Genomic DNA, 20259 nt, shown 5'->3' with positions numbered 1-20259 from the left:
CTAGAGGATGAACTGGGGAATTAGGACTCATAAGTTTGGTTCCCAGCTCTGTCCTTGAAGTGCTAGGTGACCACTGCCCTCCACAGCTGATGGCTGAAAGATGCTTCTATATAGGTTACAAAATAATATGATTAATTTTCAATTGCATTCAGTCTGCTCTAAATCGACACAAGCTCCGATTCATGTTACTGAGCAGAGGGGCTGCCCAGAGCCATCCCGGTCCCATCACTGTATTCAGTCCTCATTTACACTCCTGTCCATTGAAAGAAACATTTGCAGTCAATTCTGGGGATGTTGTTCCACCTCACAAAGGTGCGGGGGATCATTCATCCAGGGACTAAGACGTCTACTGAAGCATCTGATTTTCCTTGCACGCTGTCGCTACTGTTTCACATGCTACACAGGCAAGGGGCAGCCTAGTACACGTGCATTAGCTTTTAATAACCCCAGAGATGCATACATTCAACTTCCCACAATTCAGAAAGATGTGGAAGGATGAAATTCTTTGGCATTTTCTACCAAATAAAAAAAACCCCCTGGGAGCTTTGTGAGTAAGCCAGAAAGGATTGTTTAGAGGTGTTGTTAAGGTAACCACATCCAGAACATGGTTTTATAGTCTTACGGAGAAACTACATGTCTGCAGAATGGAAACAACACTCCCATCTGGAGAACTGCTCTGAGAGAAGGCAATATTTGGGCAATATTGCTGTCTTGGCCGTTTCAGAGAGCATCAGTGCATGCTGAACTCCAGCAAGGACCTAGCAAGGAGGTGATGACACATGAAAGAAGCAGAGTAGATCTGATTGTGGTTTAGTGATGTTCATGAAAATATTGAGTAAAGAGCCTCATTACTGGCAGTGAAGGCTGTTTGAAGACTAGAAATAAGTATGAATTTTTAACATTTGAAGATAATTAACCACTTAGACACCTTGGTGGATTCTCTGTCACTTGAAGTCTATCAGTCAAGACTTTAGAGAAAATACTTTAACGGTTTCTAGGTACCTAATTTGGATTTCAGTGGCAGTTTGGTGCTTAAATCAAGGGGAGTCTGGTTGTGGACACATAAAGCAATTACTGGGGTATTGCTGCAAGAGTTGGGCGGATGACTTCCCACCTGGGAACTGATTAGTTGTAAGTGTTGTGTGCTCCCATCCCACAATGAGTGAAGCCAGACTGGGACAGCCTATATCAGAATGAAGCATCTACTATATCTTATTGTGGTTTGGACACCTGAAACAATTACTGAGTTTCGAGCTGTTCTAAGTCTTTCTTTACTTTTCAGTATTTATGAATTGTTTCATCTGGCCAGACTTTCAGGCACCCAAGTACCTTAAAAATATTGCTCTAATTCTTTCTAAGAGATTTGCTTTAGTTCAGACAGGTTATGGGATTAACACACAAATCATTGTCCTGTTTATACAGGAAATTAGTCTAGATGGCCATAATTATCCTTTCTGGACTTAAAAAATTATGGACTATTCCAAATATGAATGAGCTAATTTGACAACATGGCAGAAGCTCTTTATTCGCGCGTGCACACACACACACACACACACACACACACACACACACACACACACACACACACACACACACTTTTCTTAACTAAGCCACATTAAAATGTTACTGTGTTAATTTAAGCATGTTAATAGTCATTTGCCACTGGGGTTGGCTTGGTCTGGCAGGGATTCATTCTCTACCTTTTCTAAGGTTTGCTAGGCATTTCTGTAGAACTGGCAGTGAAATGTTGTTGTTTGGAACGGGTTGTGGGATGATTTTTTTCTTTCGCAAACTGTCAGTGGAAATGAAAATAAATTACTTAAATATATCTTCACAGCTTGAAACTGAGATCCCCAAATCCTTCAACTTTTTTTCAGTTTCTAAAGCCTTTGATTTTTCACTGAAAACCTGAAAATTTGTATTAAAAATATATATTTTTTCTATTAACTTTCTACATCAAAAAAAAAAATTGCAGAATTTTCAAGAAGTTCTAGTAGGTCTCTGAGCCACTGGACTTTTACCAACACTGAGCATGGCATACAGTCATAGACATGTGCTTTGCACGCCCATGCGCGCACACGCACGCAGCACATTTAACACTGAACTGCAGCCATCTCTAGAGTGAAATGCATCTAATCTTTGCTAGCCCATTATAATGCAGCATATCAGTTTGTTAGGGAATGATGAAGTCTTTCGTATCCAGTTATACCCACAGGAGGAATTTCCTATAGGCATAATAATTACCGTATATTACCATGATTAGGAATGGCCAGGCCTTCAGGGCTTGTTCATCAGTGCCTGCAGAAAACACTCTGGTATGGTGGGAGGGTTTTTATCTTGCCATCTCTCGGTGCATAGCACTACTGACCTGCTGAGGGCACTGGCTCTGGGTTGACTCAGTATAAGAGATCATCCCTCACTAGATCTCTGGCAGTACGCTAAGCTTCCCCATACAAGTCCAAGCCCAATGAGCTGAGCCTGGGAGGTTAAACAGCACCCCGGTCTCCTCTGTCATCTTCTAAATTGCTTTCACACCTTCCCCACTTTGCTCCCAGGTGACCAGCGCAGCACTGTGGTCAACGAGTCCAGCAGCTTGCTGGGAGGTTCTCCCCGTCGCCAGTGTGGGCGCAAGGGATCCCCGTATCACACCGGGCAGCTCCACCCTGCTGTCCGAGTAGCTGATCTCCTTCAGCACATCAACCAGATGAAGACTGCTGAGGGCTATGGCTTCAAGCAGGAGTATGAGGTAAGAGTGGTACCCTGGGACCCGCAGGGGATCCTCCCTGGCACCTCATACTTTTTGCCTCTGCTGGTAACCACTTCCCGTGGAGAATGGGAGCTGGGACCTTCCTGGGAAGAGGCAGTATCCTGACATTTGCCATGGGAAGAGTGGATCGAGGGCAAACAGCTGGTTTGCAGATTTCCAGAACATCTGCGGCACCAGCCGGGCTGGTGTTCTGCCAAGCAGGGAATGGTAGTTGTCCATATAACGTGCTTGAGGTCCAAGAGCTCATGACCCAGGCTTCCTTTCAGCACCTGAGGCCCAGCACTGCCAGACCTGCAGTGCGCCATTCATCTTCTGCACAAGGGCTCTTGTAAATCGGTCTCCTTTTCCAAACCTAGCTCCCCTGTTCTGTCTGTGCCCAGCACACAGTGGTGTCAGATCCATGCTGGGTTCTCCAGCTCTCTAATACATTGTCCCCTGAGCAAAACTCGTTCTGGAAGCCTGGAAATTATGTGGACGTGGCCTCCCTTTGTTCCAGCAAAGGGAGAGCTTGTCTGTGGAGTGAAGAACCACCTCATTCCAGTCCCCATGGCATTGAACTGAAGTAGTTGTAATGAGGAGATCTGCCATCTGACATTTGCTATAACACACCTAGGCAGGCTGATTTCCCATTTCCTTGCTCTCCCACAGGCCCAACTATTGAAATCTCCCTTTGAAATTACTGTTTAATGTTCAGTTGTTTCAATGTTGGAGCCTTTTTTCCCCCATTTATGTATTGGACAAACCAGGGTTAGTTATAATCATTAGTGCTTCTTGAAAAGCTGCTGCATGTGCTCGAAACTAGTCATTTGGAAGCACTCACATATTATGGGTGGGGAGAAAACATGTAATTTCCTTCCACTTACCTCCTCTTACTCTGATCCATGAACGTTACTGTCATTACATACAAACCTGTTCTATGCTGGGAGTGGGTCGGGGGAGGGGGGAAGGGGAAGTTAAAAAAGACCCAGAAAAACAAGCTATTAAAAATAAAAAATAAAAAAAAGGATTATTTCTGGATACAGCAGAAATGTGCATGTGGTGCAATGCACTTTCCTAAGCAGATGCACATCCATGTCTGAAATAGAGATAGCTCAAGACAAATCTACCATGCTGTTTCTTGAAATACTCATCAGTGGCTATTTAAAAGAGGGGGTCATGGTTGTTTTGTAGGTAGATAATTCACTTGGAAATCAGTGTCTGGGTTCTGGTGTTGACTCGTCCTCTCTGTATGTATTTGGTCAGGTTAATGTCACCTCCTCTGCCTCAGTTTCCCCTGTTGTAAACCAGGGATAATTAACGCAGACATAATTCTTGAGGTAGCCAGGAGGATTGAATGATTTGCTGTTTGTGATCCCGGTGTTAAGGTTCTTGCCTGACAAGGGCTTCACAAGAATGAGGTGGTGTTATCAATGCCTGGCTTTCAGACAGACATTTGGTTGCTGGTATTTATTTGATTCGTCACTTATCCTTGCTTTTGTGATCATGTACAGGTGGCCCTCTTGGGAGCAGGGCCCCATGGGGCTCCTTGCCCCAAAGAGCTTAGAGTCTAGTAACATCCTTTGGCCCATTCAAACTGATCCGTGGATTGTGCTATGTGGCTGGATACTGGGTTGTGGCTAGGGCTCCCCCCAAAAGTACCAGGCTGCTTTCTCATCAAGTGGTTTCCTCACTGCTATCTGTCATTCAAGATGGCTAATGAAATATCACTCTTTAGGGCATTAACTGCTTGGATGTGAGGGTCAGGAAGTAATTTCTCCACATGCAGCTGTGGACCCCATCTAGGCCCAGAGACCTTAAAATGAGCTGGGAGGGGTCTGCTTTGCGAATTTCTCCGATGGGGCAAACTTACATGCTGCTGTTTGTACCAGGGAATGGCAAAGCAGTGGCATCACCCAGGATTTGTTCCCTTGTTCCTTTAGACTGCATTCAAATTGCTATGCTGGAACTCGCTATTGCATCTTTACCATGCTGTATGGAGTAGGCAAGTGGCACCCTGTTTTATAGACAGGGAAATGGAGGAACCAGGTAGTGAAATGGCTTGCCCTAAGAGGCCTGGTGAGTCAGTGGAGCTGGCACCCAGCAGTGCTGGGCTTATTCCTATAAATTATGCCGCCTCTCTCTGTCACCCTGTCTTCACAGGGGCTTAATTGCTATGATCTGCAGTGCTGGATACTGCAACCAGTCATGAAGTCTAGCTCTGAGTTGAGGGGATGTTTGCTCTTGCTCCTTTTGGACTCTGGGAGGTTACAGCTACGAGTGAGTGCTGTCAGCTATACACTTATGCTTAAGTGTATATTTCCTGGGTAGATAACAGACTTCTCCTTTTTTTTTTTAGAGTTTTTTTGAAGGCTGGGATGCTTCAAAGAAGAAAGACAAAACCAAAGGAAGACAAGATCACATGCCAACCTGTAAGTGCCAGAGACAAAAGCTTTAAAATAAACCCAAAGACCCCTTCCTTCCTTCCTGAATGCTTTGAAACCTCTGCAGAAGATCCCCTTGGTATGCACTAGAGGCAGGGTGCAGAGGGCCAGCTCAGTGCACCGCAGCAGTAAACTTTAGGGACCCTGGTTACGCTTTGCTCTTGACTGTTGTTGGTTTTCTCATCATCCCTCCTGGACATTTGTCTGCATCTCAGAATCTCTACCCAGCAGAGGCCTAAGACTGCGACAACAGGGTGGGGGGGTGGATGTTAGTTAAGAAGGGGCACTGAGTTGTGTAAAGAGAGTGAGAGAAGGGAAGAGGTGAGTGTGATGTGTCATGGCAGCATTGTGCAGGGGATGGGGGCAGCAATGGAATAGCAAGACTGAGGGCATGAGGAGATCTGTCCTGGGGGAGCTTGGCTGGAAGATGGGTGATCCAAGTAGTGGTTAAGATGACCAGGCAAAGTTTTGAGGAGTGGGTGGGCCTGGAGTGGAAGAGCAGGAGTAATTCAAGGACTACACAGGGGCAACTGCACAGAGGATTAAAATCTACCCAATTCAAGGAAAGAAAAACATGATACTTGTGTTCGGCTGGTTGAGTGCAGCAGAGATCTTGTGCAGGGCAAGTTGTATGAGGCAGTTCCCATTTATTAGCAGCAGTTGTATTAACTCAAGCTCTGAAGCTCCACCTGGCATAGGCTGCTTTGACCACAAAAAACCTGTGGAAGTACAGGACTCATTTGTGATGTTTATTGGTGTTATTACGTACAAACATGTATAATACACATTATAATTACAGAAGAGTAGGCCTGGAAAGGACCTCTGGAAGCCTGAGGCAGGATTACCCTTATCCAAATCATCCCATGCACATTTTTGTCTAACTTGTTACTAAAACTACACGGTGAACCCTGACACAGTCACAAGGCATAGCACCCTAACCTGCCAGAGATAAAGCAGGGAGAAAACATCAGCCGGCTTCCTGCTTTTGCAAGGGTTGTTAAAATACACTTGAGAGATCCTCTAGATATGTATACAGCAGTACTATTATTACTGCTGTCATTACATTTTGTATCATTCTGATGCTTAAAGGCCACAGACAGTTTGGGCCTCTATGCCCTAGGTGCAATATAAGCTCATAGTAAATGACAGGCCCTGCCCAAGAGGCTTGCAGTCTAATGTACAGAGCACAAGTGGAGAAGGCAAACAAGGTTTCAGGGCAAGCTTTTAAGGAACCAGGGGAGGTTCAGTCCTGCAGAAGTGATAGTGTGTTATAGCTATAGAGTGCTCCTCTGTTCAGCTCCTTTTTTCTGAGAGTCTGTGGCCATGGTCTGTGAGCCATTCACACACTCATCTTCATAGGAGTTGCAGCTTCTGTTTGCTTTCTAAAACCAAAGAATCAGAGAAAGGGGCAGAAGGAGAAGGGAGTTGGCCCTGGCGCATCCCACAAACTGCAGGGCTGGTATAAAAGACAAGTGACTCGGGGCAAGCCTTGGGGAGGAAAGTCAGGTTTCCTAGTTCAGCTCTTCTGAGGCTGCTACTGACTTGCATTTTCCCAGAAGTCACGCTGAAGTGGAGCACATCATTTGCATCACGCGTGCTGACTCCTAATATAATGTCATCACTTGTCGATGCAACATCAGTTCTTCAAACCCCAAACTACGTACACATGGGGCTCTTTATTGTGCTGCAGGCCACCAAGGGACATCAGACTGTTCTGTGAGTTCCATATGAGCAGGACTGTAGTGGGGAGAGACATTGTCTGAGGAGTCTGAGTTTGGGGCTGGACATATTGATCAGTACCAACCTCCTCCCTACAGTGTCACATAATCTCCCAGCTCCATCCACCTTGTAATGTAGGTTTCCTGGGCTTGTCAGGGTGACACCTGTGAGGTGTCTTTAGACCCGCATCATGTTTTAGAGTGAATCCACATTCCACAGGTTTAATTTGCGAAGTGTTACAGATTCCCTTGTGTCCCATTCAGAGCTATGAAGATATCTTTACCACAGAGCAGCCTTTACAGGGTACGGGCACTCAGTTCTGATGTGCTGGTGCTTTGCCATAATGGCAGACATGTGTATGGTGCTGTAATGTTTGAGAACAGCTGAGGAGGTGACAGTGGGGAATGAGTTGCCTGGGGTGTACCCAAGGGGAGGCATTCGATGGCCCAGAAGGGACTGGGGCAACCGGAGCCAACCTGATCGGATGCCGTGGAAGCCCAGTCCATGCTGTTTCACCACATCAATGCTTCTGTAAAACACCTCCCCCATGAATACCTTCCCCCTGGTTATTTTTACTGCTTCTAAATATATCCAGTTCCTCTCTGTATATTGCAAATTGCTGCTGCTTGTTAACATGACTAAAAAAAGGAGAGCAAGCCATGCCCAAGAGCTAAACAGAGGCCAGCAGCGACAGCTCCCACTCTTTGAAGAATCATGGTTGGGGGTGTGCAGCGGGCTGGCACTCTCAGCACCTCTGTTTTCTGTACTTCTAGTGAATGAAAGTGCCTGGGAGCAGAAGATGTCTCATTGCTCTTTGTGCTCTCCCAGGGTAATGCTGCCCTGTGGCTGCTCCTGCAGGGGATGGAGCTATAGCTCTGGGGTGATGCTGGATGCCCCGTGCAGAGCTTTCCAGTGCTGTGGCCCAGCCTATGTGGAATAGGGAGCCAATGCTCTCAGACTGACTTAGTCATAGAAAATGAGGGTTGGAAGGGACCTCAGGAGGTCATCTAGTCCAACCACCTGCTCAAAGCAGGACCATCCCTGACTAGCTCATCCCAGCCAAGGCTTTATCTAGTCTGGTCTTAAAAATCTCCAAGGATGGAGATTCCACCACCTCTGGGTAACTTGTTCCAGTGCTTCACTACCCTCCTAGTGAGAAAATTCTTTCTAGTATCTAACCTAAACTTCGCTTGCTTCAACTTGAGACTGTTGCTCCTTGTTCTGTCATCTGCCACCACTGAAAACAGTCTAGCTCTATCCTTTTTCTAACCCCACTTCAGGTAGCTGAAGGCTTCTATTAATTTCCCACTCGGTCTTCTCTTCTCTGGACTAAATGAGCTCCTGTACACATGCTGGGAGCCTGCTCCGACATGCTGGAAGTCCAGCGCGTCGGAGCAGATTCGATTAATTGAGTCTGCTGGAGCACAGAAGTTGACGTGCTCCCGCAGTCTTGCGTGTCGTGTAGCAGCGTCACCGCGCATCTCCACACTGACAAAATGGCGGTGGGGCACTTTGAAATAAAACACATCTGATGAGCTTTAGTTCAGAGCACCCCACTGCCATTTTTTCAGCATGGGGATGCATGGCAATGCTGATACGCGTGGCGCATGGGTGCTTTTAATTAGCGCAGCTCGCTCATTAGAGCACCCAGCGCCATGTCTGCAAGCACGTGTGAAAATGCCCAATAAGTCCAGTTCCCTCAGTGTCTTCTTAGAAGTCATTGCCATCAGGATGGTGACCAGGTAGTCCAGTTATTGACTGTGTGCATGTGTCCTTAGACTCTTGTGGCCAAACTCTTCTGTGCTACACACTACTGTGAATCCCATTGGTTCAAATAAGCTGCAGTACTAGAGATCCTACAGATTCAGAAATCATGTTATGCCCTACAAATCACAAGAATGGCATAAACACCTCTGTATACTAATGTTGACAGATGTCAGGATCTCGTTAGTAGGTTTCTGGCTTCTGAGCTATTGGAATGTACCCAGCTCTTGTTTGTCTGCAAGAGTTTGATGTAGTCATGGGACTCTAGGAGCTGGAGCCTTCTGCACCAAATATCATGAGAATCAGTAGCACCAAGTTAACTGGAGTCATTGGAGTGCCCTGGGATTTAGACCCAGTGGATTTTAGGCCCCCTCTATATGTGCAGGTAAAGGTGCAGTTGGATCTAATTTACAGTTTACACCGTAATTGGATTTACACAATTGTGCCTCCTGCCATGCCACATGTGCATAGCAGGAGGTGCAATTGTGGGATTGCACATTAGATCCAATAACACCTTATTGCTGGTGTAGAGGGAGCTGATCCTGGGCTTCCCTTGCATTGGTAAGAAGCAAGCTCCCAAGGCTGGGATCCCCCTTTGCTGTGGGGGCTTCTAGCATGGGGGTCATGTGGAGCCAGGACAGAGAGCCCCATCAGGTGCTGGATTCTTGTTAGCAGGGACCAAGAGCCCTGTCGGGTGCAAGGTGCAGGGACTCTGTCCCAGCTGCACATGTCAGCCCAGGGGTTTTGTTCACCCCCCCCAGCCTTTAGGATCATGGCAGCTGCCTTCCCCTGGGCCCAGGGTTGTGGGGTTTTAGCACCCCCAAGCCTTTGGGGCTCATGGCATCCATGATCCCCAGGGCTCTGGGGTTTTGCACTGGACATGATGCAACGCAGTGGCTGGGGGACCTGTCACATGATGGGGCTCCCAGCCTCACGGGGCACCCTGTTACATGTGCAGATTAAAGCTCGATACCAATCAGCTGTTAAGTTAGTACACATTTTTGAGGTCGAACTTTATAGTTGGTTGGAGCTTGTTGTCCTGTGATAGCTACTTTGTACGTGTAGCTGGTCTTAAGGTAATTGCATAATTAACTAGTTAATTGCATGATGCCCATAAAGTATAGAGGGGGCCTTAGAGTAAGATTTGGCCCTAACTCATGTAGACAGGAGCAGCCATTCCAGAGCGACAGCTCCTAAGGAAGCTATTTCCTACTACAGAGACACTTTGTCAGTCCCTGAAGGGATTGTTCACTCTAATGGCCACAACCTGATAGCAGCTTGAGGGGCCTCTGTAGGAGGCAACACATGGCCAGGATCTTGCACACTGTGACCTAAGGCAGTGATGTTCAGCCTATGGTTTTAGACACAAGTGGATCTTTGCCACCTGGTGCATCTGTCTTGGCATCTGCAGGGCTGGAGCTCCCCCTGCTTGGTCTCATCTCTGTAGATCCAACAGAGTGCAAGAGCTCTCTATGGTGTCCATAATACAGGAGTCTCTGGGAGCCTTCTGGTAGGTAGGACCCAGGTTGGTGCTCTGTGATGACAAGGGGCTGTCTGGAGATATGACCCACAGCTTTTGCCTTAGTTTTACTCAGTTCAGCATCGTGGGGAGGAGTTTACTGCTCAGGAGAGGTCCTGGAATAGAATGGCAGGAGGACTACACATCAGGATCAGGGCCGTCAGCAGAGCTGGGGATGGGAAAGGGTCAAAACCGGGTGGGGGGGCAGGAGCACTGTGGGTCAGGAGTGAGGGGCTTCAATAGTCAAGGAAGTCCCTTTCTTCCAAATCAAGTGTTGGGAAGGGAGCTGGGGGGTGAGGGGTGGGGGAGAGTGTGAAGGCCCAGTTCCTGACCTGTGCACACTTCAGCCTTTCCATATCACAGTATCTCCTCTGATTTGGTTTCCAGATGACCGACATCGAGTCAAACTCCACCCGCTGCTTGGGGACCCCAATTCGGATTATATTAACGCTAACTACATTGATGTGAGTACCTGGAGGTGACTTCAGTCTGCAGGGGGAGACGGGGTCAGTGCTCTAACGCTCCCACTGTCTTCTCTTAGTGCAGGGAAGGGAGGCATGTAGTGATGAGACGGGCACCTTACAAGATCCATGTGTGGCTGCACATGTTTCTATAAGAGAAATCCAAGCAGTGTGTAGAGGGAGAGGGGACGTGTGGAACAGATGTGAGGACTGCAGCCATACCCACCAAAACCTGTTCTTCTAACAAACCCGCCTGGTCGGCCTGACAGAGCACAAGGCTTTAGAGCCCATGCTGCTCATGGTCTTTATCTTCCTCTTTCTGCGTCCCCAAGGACACTATCTCCCTCCCTCCCTCCCTCCTTTCTTCTCTCCCACCCTCCCTATCTCTCTGTCTCTCTCTCTCTCATTCCATCTTTTTTCCTGAGGTCTTTTTCTTCCTCCTTCATTTCCATGGATCAAGGTGTCACTTTTCTGTTCTGGGACCCCTTCCTGCCTTTCCCCAAGTAATGGGATATAGGGATGAAGTAGGCTGGGAGTGAGGAGTGCAGTTTGGGCTGAGTGGGTAGCTCAATGCTGCAGTGTATAGCAGGTCAGGATGGAGGTGTTTGGCAGGGCCGGAGGAATGGAGTAAGCAGCAGGTCGGGATGCTGTGTATGGACAAAGTGGGATAGGGAACTCAGGGCTGGATTAATCAGGCTGAAAGTGCATGGGCATAGCTGTGGGAGAGATATTCCTGGCTCACACTAGGTCAGTCCAGCTCTCTTTTTCATAGGCATTTAGCCCAAGAGTGTCCTCAGTCCATCAGTGATTGCTGAGCATGGCCTTTTTCAGCCTGCTGGCACCAGTTGGTTAACAACACAGCTGGGAGAGCCTGGCTGAATCTGGGGATTCACACATGACTTCTCTGTAAAATTGTCTGAAATAGTGCAGATCTCCCTTATCCCCCAATGGGCTCCCAGCTCAGGGTACTCGAAAGGGCCCTGCAGCAGTAAGGTCTGAGCAAGACCACCCCGTGGTCTCTGTACAGGTTGGTTAGTACCCCTTCCAGCCCCCTCCTCTCTCTCTGTGACCCGCTCTCGCTGCTGCCAATGTTCTAATCTGTTTCTTGGACTGTACCTCACTAATCTCTCTGTCTCTGATCTTTTTCTTTTGAACCTATGTCCGATTGGGATCGTTAAGATTCGGATAAACCGAGAAGTAAGTAAACTGTATCCCTAACCTCTCTTCTCTTCCTGTTCCCCTTTGTTCCTCCCAAGACACTCCTCTTTCCAGCTTGTGCTACCAGTCTGATCCAGATGGGCTTTGGAGTTGCCTGTGTAGTTATGGCACTTCATTGCACCTCACCAGACTGCGGTGCAATTCCTGCCCCTCCTACAGGTGACATGTGGCCTTTGGGAAATCATTTCTAGTCCGTGTGCCTCAGGTTTCCCATTTACAAATTGAGAATGCTACTTCCTGACCTCACTGGGGACAGCTGTCAGAATGAGTCTGTTAGGGTCTGATTCTTATTTCCATTCTCCAGAAATGAGCTATCTAAATGGGCCTTGGAGTGCACATACATTCCACACACTCCAACCGCAAGACCCCCTTACACTGGCAGAGCAGAGTGGCCAGCCCAGTCAGGCCCCATAATGTTTGCAAGGAATGCGGACAGCACGATGGGGATGGCCAGAGAAGCAGACCTAGAGGGTGTTTACACTGAAGAATTTTCTATCGGGACAAGCGTGTTTAGTACAACCCAGGCCAGTGGTTGTCAATCTTTTCAGTCACAGCACCCCTCCACCACTTTTCTGAATGTGGTAGCATCCCCAGTTGAGAACCACTGATGATGCTACCTCAACTTACTTTATTGCTTCTCAACCAGGTGCTGCTGCCTCCAGGTAGAACAGCACCTTACGGCTGCTGGAGCTGTCCTATGTGCTGTTTCTGGGATGAGTGTGGGGGGTGGGATGGATGGGGAAGGTTCATAAGCTGAGCTAGCTCCATTTGCTTTAGGGTGATCAAAGAGCCCTAATGAAGCAGGAGCATGCGTCTGAAAACCCTGTGTGCAGGGCAGCTCTACCTGGCTGCCACAGGCAGCAGTGCCAACATTTCAGCACCCCTGAGGGGGTCTTGTGCCATCCCAGTGGAGAACCATTGGCCTGGGCTGTCAATTTAAATGGATACAGGAGAGGCACACATCATTCTGTCACAAGCTCTTTTTTGATCTAAATTATGTCCCTCCAGAGGGGGTTTAAGGTAAAGCAAATAAGTAAATAAATGAATAAATAAAATAAAAGCCCTCCATACTAGAATAAGAGCAATCCCCAGGATGTTATTTCTGTGCAAGCACCACCTCCCCCTTCACTGGTCAGACTTTCACACAACACCAGACTAGCAAAAAAAAAGTCCCAACTACACGTCATATGACTACACTCATAGTCTGCTCAACTCAGCATCACCCAGATTGCAGTTGTTTCCGCCTAAGCAGCAAGATCATATTTGTGAGCCTGGCAATCAATCTTGCTGCTGTCAAGGGTTTTCTTTTTCTTTTAATTTCCTTATTGATTTCCTGAAATAGCATCATTACAGTATGGTCAAGTCTGCTTCTTCCCTCCAGGAAAAAACACTCTCATATGAAAACAAACCCAGCTGAAATGGCACGTTCTGCAGTTATAGCTGGAACCCTTCCTGTCCTGTTATTGGCCTTGTTAAGATTTGCTCTGCTATTTAGGCTGACACTTTCCTATTAAGAGTTAGTAATGTTTGCAGTAAATGGCTTGGATGAATGAGGGGAGTTGGGCCATTATTCAGTGCCATATGACTGCTTTGGACTGGGATATTATTAATACGGTTGTCACCATGACATTTCCTGCTGTCTTAAAAACGTTTGTCAGTGCTGCTTGTGTGAGCAGGAGGCCTTTGGACCTGACACCTGCCCTCCAAATGCCTATGCCACTGCTTTTTCTCTCCGACTTCCATGCTACGCACACAGCAGTAGCTGTGGATGGAGTGGTGCGGAGGGAACTGAGAGCTTGGGCATCACGTGGCAAACTAGAACTTGGAGCAGGGCTGGTTGGCAGAGTCTGCTCTGGCAAAGTAGCTGGGTGCCCCCCTCATGGTCCTAGCTCCATTCTGCAGTGGAGTCCCACTCCCCCAGCCCTCCTGTTCTCGGGGTCCTGTTTACTCCCTGCACTCTCTTTTCCTCCACAAATTCCTGTTCTCCTCTGATTGTCCATCTTTCCCCATTCTTTGCATGTCCCTCCCCCACCCCCCCACCTTATTTTCCACGGTCCTGTGCCCCCCTTCACATCCTTGTTTCTTCCTGCCTCCGCACCTTCTCTCTGTCCTCTTGCTTTCTACTTCCCTGTCCTCTCTTTTCTCATTCCCCCTCACAAGCATAGAAGGAAGACTGGTCTCTTGCTGTCATCTATGCCCTAGCAACCAGGAGACGAGTCACCATGTGTGGCTAACTAAAAAGACATCATTAGCCATGTTAGTCTGAAGTCAAGTAGAAGGCAGGATAGACTTTCACCTTTTTATAGACTTTCACCTTTTTTTATATATATATGACTTTTTGAGCTTAAACTCACTTTATCAGATGCTGTGAGTTTCAGCTGATGAAAGCTTGTACTATATATCTATATATAAATATAGATAGATAGATAGATATAGATATATATCTATATCTACTTTGGTTGATCTATAAGGTCCAAATCTACCCAAGCTAACTAAACGGCAAATGTCAACCAATTCAGGTGTCTAAAGATCCCCAGTCCTTCCAGCAGTGCATTCAGACTTTGCTTTATTTTGATCTTGACAGGAATTGAGGTTGCTTCTGCTCTCGGGTAGGATTGCTTTTGCTGACAGGAAAGTTATGTTGAGGGGAGGGGGAGCTCAGAGAGGTCAATAGTGCCTTTTATTAGGCACAACAAGTCCCAGTCTTCAAGGTCCAAAAGGACAAACAGTTACAAAATGTCATCAATATGGAGCCTTAGAGAGTCTTGTATTGGGGTCAGACCTCCTATAGACTAACATCTTGATGGCTCAGGATGTTATCTCTCGTGTTGATAGACCCCAGGAGAGTTCAGAGCAAAGGGCTTGTGCGCTCCATGTACCTAGTGGACTTGGTATGTAAACTGGTGTTCAATGAGTAGTGTTTGGTAAGACATGAGCCTGGGTGGGCTGTCACCTGCTCAGTCTTTCCCGTGGCTGGGAGAGCACTGACAGAGCTCTATGTGGGGGAACTCAGAGTACTGGGAAGTAGTTACCTCTGTACCCTGAACACATAGTCCAGTGGTTTTATGAGCTGGCCATTGGGTTGATCAATGGGTGTAGGGTCTTCATGGCAGTCCCCAATGAGGATGATGGTATATGAGCTGTTTCTTGACCATGTATCCTTCCCTAGAGGTTTAATGGAGTCTTGTTCCATTACAGGGTTACCACAGATCCAACCACTTCATAGCCACTCAAGGTAAATTATCTTCTGCATCCACACTTTGCCTTTTACTCCATTTCCCCCAAAGTGATTGGGTAGCCAGTAATGTGGGGACTAATTAGCTAACAGGTTTTGTCATCCATGGGATTTGGTTTTGAATGTGTTAAGGCAGGGCGGGGATCAATTGGTTCAGTGCAGAGCAAGGAGGAAGCTTTCTGAAAATTATTCCAGCTCAGTAGCGCCAAGCCAAGCAATCTGTTGTTTTGCTCAGATGGAAATTCAAGCGTGATCACGAGTAATATTCACTTGTGATCCACTTGCATGACACCACTCTCCCTGCAAGGTCCCAGTGACCTCTGCAAACTGAGAGGTGCACATCAGAAGTATGGAATAGATTTGGGAACAGGGCTGGAGCAGAGTAAAGTACTGTATCTGACTGAAATGGCCACCAAGTGCATTTTTACACGCGTTTCTGGTGCAGTGCCAGGCACTTTAATTAGTGAGCCACGTTAAGTAAAAGTGTTTGCGTGTCATGTGTATCAGCGTTGCCACATGTCCCTGCGTTGGAAAAAATGGCGGTGGGGCGCTTTGAACTAAAGCTCATCGGACATGCTTTATTTTAAAGCGCCCTGCTGCCATGTTGTCAGTGCAGAGATGTGCGGTGATGCTGATGCACAAGACATGTGAGGTTGCCCGTCGATTCCCGTGCTCCAGGAGGAGCCCTAACAGACTGCCCTCTTTTGAATGGATGGATCCACTCCCATTGTTTAGGGGCTGTTTCAGGGAGAAAAAAGCAGGTTTCTTTGACCCTTTCTTCCCAACACCTCACTTTACTGGCTCACCAGGACTGTGCTCAGCTCACAGATATCACCTATTTGCATCAGCCCTCCTGTTTAAACAGATTCACAAAGCCCAGCACCCCCAAGCAACCCTACAATGTCAAGGCAGTGCATGCAATTCCACCTGAACCCTTGCCAGAACAAGCCAGTGCATGCAGCCCTTCCACAACAAACCACTGTGCACTCCTTAGGGCTCTCACGAGACTTCACAGATTAAGCTATTGCTCCCAGGCAGTCCTATATTACCAAGGCAGAGTAGTCTCAGCAGGGAAAACTAGTTCAACAAGGATAGAGATCCTGGTTTCAAACTCCTAACAGTTGCTATAAGAAAGAGTGAAAAGGAAAGCCTATGGAGTGGAGACTACCTGTTCCTTTGTGTATATGCAGTGCCTACCACAGTGGAGCCCTGATCTCTTTAAGTTGTCTCTAGTTTAATTATAATAATGGGCTTTTACCCATCTTTGTATTCCCAAGGGCTTCTCAGTTCTTTTCCTCTATGTCCGCCAGGTCCCAAGCAGGAAATGGTATATGATTTCTGGCGCATGGTGTGGCAGGAGCATTGTTCCAGTATAGTGATGATAACCAAGCTGGTGGAGGTGGGAAGGGTAAGGAGTGCTCTGTTTCTCTCTCTGATGGCTTTGGCTCTGCCAGGACACGTTCTCTTGCAGAGGTAGAGCGTGGTCTGTCTGCTTGTTGCAGGTGAAGTGTTCCAAGTACTGGCCAGATGACTCGGAGATGTACGGAGACATCAAAATCACCTTGGTGAAGTCAGAGACGCTGGCAGAATATTCTGTACGGACATTCACCCTGGAAAGGGTAAGTGTCTGCTTTCTGAAGTTCTGCTTGCTGTCCTGAGGATGGATGAATCCCTTTGTTCTGTCTTTGGTTATGTTACAACATGGCTGGTCTCAGCCAAAGACATGCTCCCCAGAGAAGGGGATGCTACCAGACAGCAAAATCCACAAGTATAGCAGAGGTTCCAGGTGCCAGGCAGATAGACAGGGTCCATCATATAGTAATACAGAGTGTATCTATGCCTCTGCTGGAGTCAGTCAAATGGGCTGTACTTTCATGCACCCATGTCATTCCAGAGCAACTGCAGTGATTTTAGCGGCACCACTCCAGTCACTATGATGTTCTTGAGAAAAGGGTTTGGCCCACAATTATGGGGCTGGTCCCAGCAATTCATAGCTGTTTAGTGCTTTACAAAGGGCCTGATCCAAAGACTCCCATTGACTTTAGTGTACTTTAGAACAGATCTGTACGTATGAAATGTTTGGGGTACCTCCTAATACAGAGCTATGTGTCCTGCAAGCCATCTTTAGCCATGCCAGCATTACTCCTTGTGGCATGTTCTCCAGCATCCTATTGAAATGATTAAAAAAACAGGATTCTCTTCGGGGAGCCTCTTTCTCTGTCTGATCATTCTTACCTGTAGGAAGGCTGAGGTTTGTTCAGTGTGAGCTCCCCACTTTGCCTTCTGTGATCCCTAATTAGGCCCTGGGGATCCATGTCTTCAGATCCTTGCAGAATGGATCCTATAGGTGAACAGCACAGAACTGCTTCTTATTTATGTACTCAGTGTTGATCATTTAATTTCAGAGGAAGCGCCATATAATTGCAGAGGGGATGAATGATGATCTCCATCCTCTAGTCTGAGGTGCAGGTTACATAGCAATTACTGTAGAGTACAGTAGCCAGGGACATAACCAGTGTAATTTACCCCCTAATCTACAGGAACATGAAATTACTGCCTAGTTATGAGCTAGGTGCCGAAGGGCCTTGTGGAACTAGTCCATTCATTACAGATTCATTACTGCCCTGTAGGCTCTCTAAAAGGGCTCCTTATCATTGCTTGTTTATTTTTAACCCCATTGCGCTCGATGGGACAGCAGCTCAAATTGTAGGTGACTGTAAGGTACTGGGGACATCCAACCATATTATTGCAGGTTCAAAAGGCTTAGCAGTGGCCACCCAGCTCAGCACCAATGTGTTTACATTTGTAGGGGATCAATATTTTGGTAGTGCTGGAGTGATTTTGAAGCCAGGATGCTCCAGGAATGATGTAAGAGGCAAGGATTTTTTGGGCGATATCTTTTATTGGACCAACTGCCTTGTTGGGATAAAGTGAGATACGCTTTCAAATGCAAGGCATTCTTCATCAGGTGTGAAGTGGGATGCATGCACAGTGATGATTAAGAACAGGGGGTAGATCTGTGAAATTTGGGAAAGGAGAAATATCCAGGGGTACCAGACAAACAATTAGCAGAAGAAAAGAGCTTGATGGTTATTGGGAGATCAAGTCCTATTGAAAGGGAGGAGGGTCAATAGCACCTGTAGTGCGCAGGAAGAATTTCAGGAATCAGATAGATTACAGTTATGCCATAAAGTCAGTACCAGTGTTCAGTGGTTGGTTCATAGTGTATGGCCAGCTTATAAACTTTTGTTCCCAAACTCACCTTTGGAAGATGTTTGGTAGATTTCCCTTGAGATTTCCTATGAGGATTGTGAGAACAGAAAGGAACCAGTAGACACGTTAAAGCCATGATGTGTTTGGCATGTGTCAAGCAAGTGTGGCAAGATTCTCTAACCTATACTTGCATAAAATGAGTGCAGGTTGTTACAGTCCTGACTTAGTAGTAAATGATTTATTTAGGTGCAAAGTCTTGGGGAATCAGGCCTGCTAAGCCAGCGTGCACATCCCTGCGAGTTCTCGGGGGACTCTCCACACTCCACAGTGCATGTGCACACATGGTTAATGAGTAACGGGCATGCTGTCCTATGACCTCTCTATTGCCTTTTGCTATGGCACAGGCTTCATGTCTTTTTACCTGGTTGCTAACATGCTGTTGGCCTCTCTCACCTCTTGGCAAAGGCAGCTTACCTGGTGACATGACTTCAGCAGTGATCTCCTAGAATGACACTGCTGAGGGGATTTTCTATTCTGAGTATTTCCAGGGTCCCCCTTAAGCAGTGTCAAGTGACTGGCTTGTGGGGTAGAGCTGAGGGGGCACTGCTGCCAGTCAGCCAGGTGGAGGAATGTCTTTGGTGTGACACAGTGACCCCAGGATGCTGGTTGCCTGGAGCTGGGAGCACTGGGGATGCTCCAGTTCTGTGTCAGAGAATGTGTGGTTGAAGAGTGCCATTCCCCCATGCAGTTTCAGGGAGAGCAGCTTGTCCTTGTCAGCCACAAAGGAGGCCTGGTGCTTTGGCACGGTAGGGGGAGAGGGACAGGAACCCAGACAGGATAGGGAGGAGGGGGCAGGATTTTTGAGCAGCCTTCCCAGTTGGCACCTGCTGTGTCTCACTGCCTCAAAGGATGGCAGCAGCTGCCTTGGCTTACTGCACGGTCAGAGCAGCAGAAACCTGTGTTTGGACATGTGCCCCCTGCCACTGATCCAAGGGGAAACATTGCCACATGTGGTGCCAGGGCAGCACCTGCACTGACGCACAATTCTCCAGGTGCCCTGGAACACCAGCAAGAGGGAGTCTGGTCGCTTATTAAGTAGAAATCATCTGTTTCCTCCTGTCTGGAATCCAGAACAGCTATCAGGAATCTGGGTCTCCATCCTCCCCTCCCTGTGTGCTCACCAAGTCTTGGCCCCTGCATACCAGAGAAATGGCATCACCTTTACTCTGCCTTGTGCTTCCTTTGCAGAGGGGTTATTCAGCAAGGCATGAGGTGAAGCAGTTCCACTTCACTTCGTGGCCAGAACATGGGGTGCCTTACCACGCCACAGGGCTGTTGGCCTTCATCCGAAGAGTGAAGGCTTCCACGCCTCCGGATGCAGGGCCAATCGTCATCCACTGCAGGTAAGAGGCAAATGCAGGGACTTGCGGAAATTTCTTCATCCCAAAGACACCGGGGATTTTACTGCAGGAGCTGTGGAGGGGAGTAGCTGGTAGCAGCTGTACTGGACTGTCTGATAGGTAGGGGCATATCCACCAGATGAGGGTGTGCACAGGGTTCCCCTGGGCTGATTCTTCTTCTGCCAGCTGTCTTGCAATGCAGGTCTGCGAGCAGTGCTAGCTTGGAGTTCACTTGGGGGAACTGGTATCAGGGACCTCTCCAGCTCCCTAAGGGCTTTCAGCGTCACCTGTGCAGTTGAGCTCTGGGGTCAGTTTCCATTCAGAGGAAAGTACTGCTCATTGCAGGTGCAACACTGCTCTGCTTTTTGCAGCACAACCTCCCCCCAGCCCTTCCTTCATAGTTTCATAGTTGGTAGGGTCGGAAGGGACCTGAGCAGATCATCAAGTCCGACCCCCTGCCATGGCAGGGAAAAGTACTGGGGGCAAACGACCCCGGCAAGGTGTTCATCTAACCTCCTCTTAAAGACACCCAGGGGAGGAGCC

At 47.6% G+C, this 20259-nt stretch overlaps 1 protein-coding gene across 10 annotated transcripts in view; it reads left to right on the top strand.

Annotated features, from left to right (window-relative positions):
* Window positions 1-20259, top strand: part of PTPRU (protein tyrosine phosphatase, receptor type U) — a 408251-nt gene that overhangs the window by 341331 nt on the left and 46661 nt on the right. For 7 of the 10 annotated variants that reach the window (XM_025201929.1, XM_025201930.1, XM_025201928.1 and 4 more), the window contains 8 exons: window positions 2556-2746; window positions 5103-5175; window positions 10577-10653; window positions 11830-11847; window positions 15067-15103; window positions 16414-16511; window positions 16606-16722; window positions 19565-19719. In XM_025201929.1, coding sequence (XP_025057714.1) covers window positions 2556-2746; window positions 5103-5175; window positions 10577-10653; window positions 11830-11847; window positions 15067-15103; window positions 16414-16511; window positions 16606-16722; window positions 19565-19719 — 766 coding nt within the window. The remainder of the gene's footprint in view (window positions 1-2555; window positions 2747-5102; window positions 5176-10576; window positions 10654-11829; window positions 11848-15066; window positions 15104-16413; window positions 16512-16605; window positions 16723-19564; window positions 19720-20259) is intronic. The other 3 variants (XM_006021871.3, XM_025201931.1, XM_025201933.1) reach the window with 2 other exon arrangements.

This window comes from Alligator sinensis, unplaced genomic scaffold (assembly GCF_000455745.1).
Source record: "Alligator sinensis unplaced genomic scaffold, ASM45574v1 scaffold883_1, whole genome shotgun sequence".
Classification (NCBI taxonomy): Eukaryota; Metazoa; Chordata; order Crocodylia; family Alligatoridae; genus Alligator; species Alligator sinensis.
Note: the sequence above shows the minus strand (reverse complement) of the source record. Positions and strands in the feature narration are given on the sequence as shown.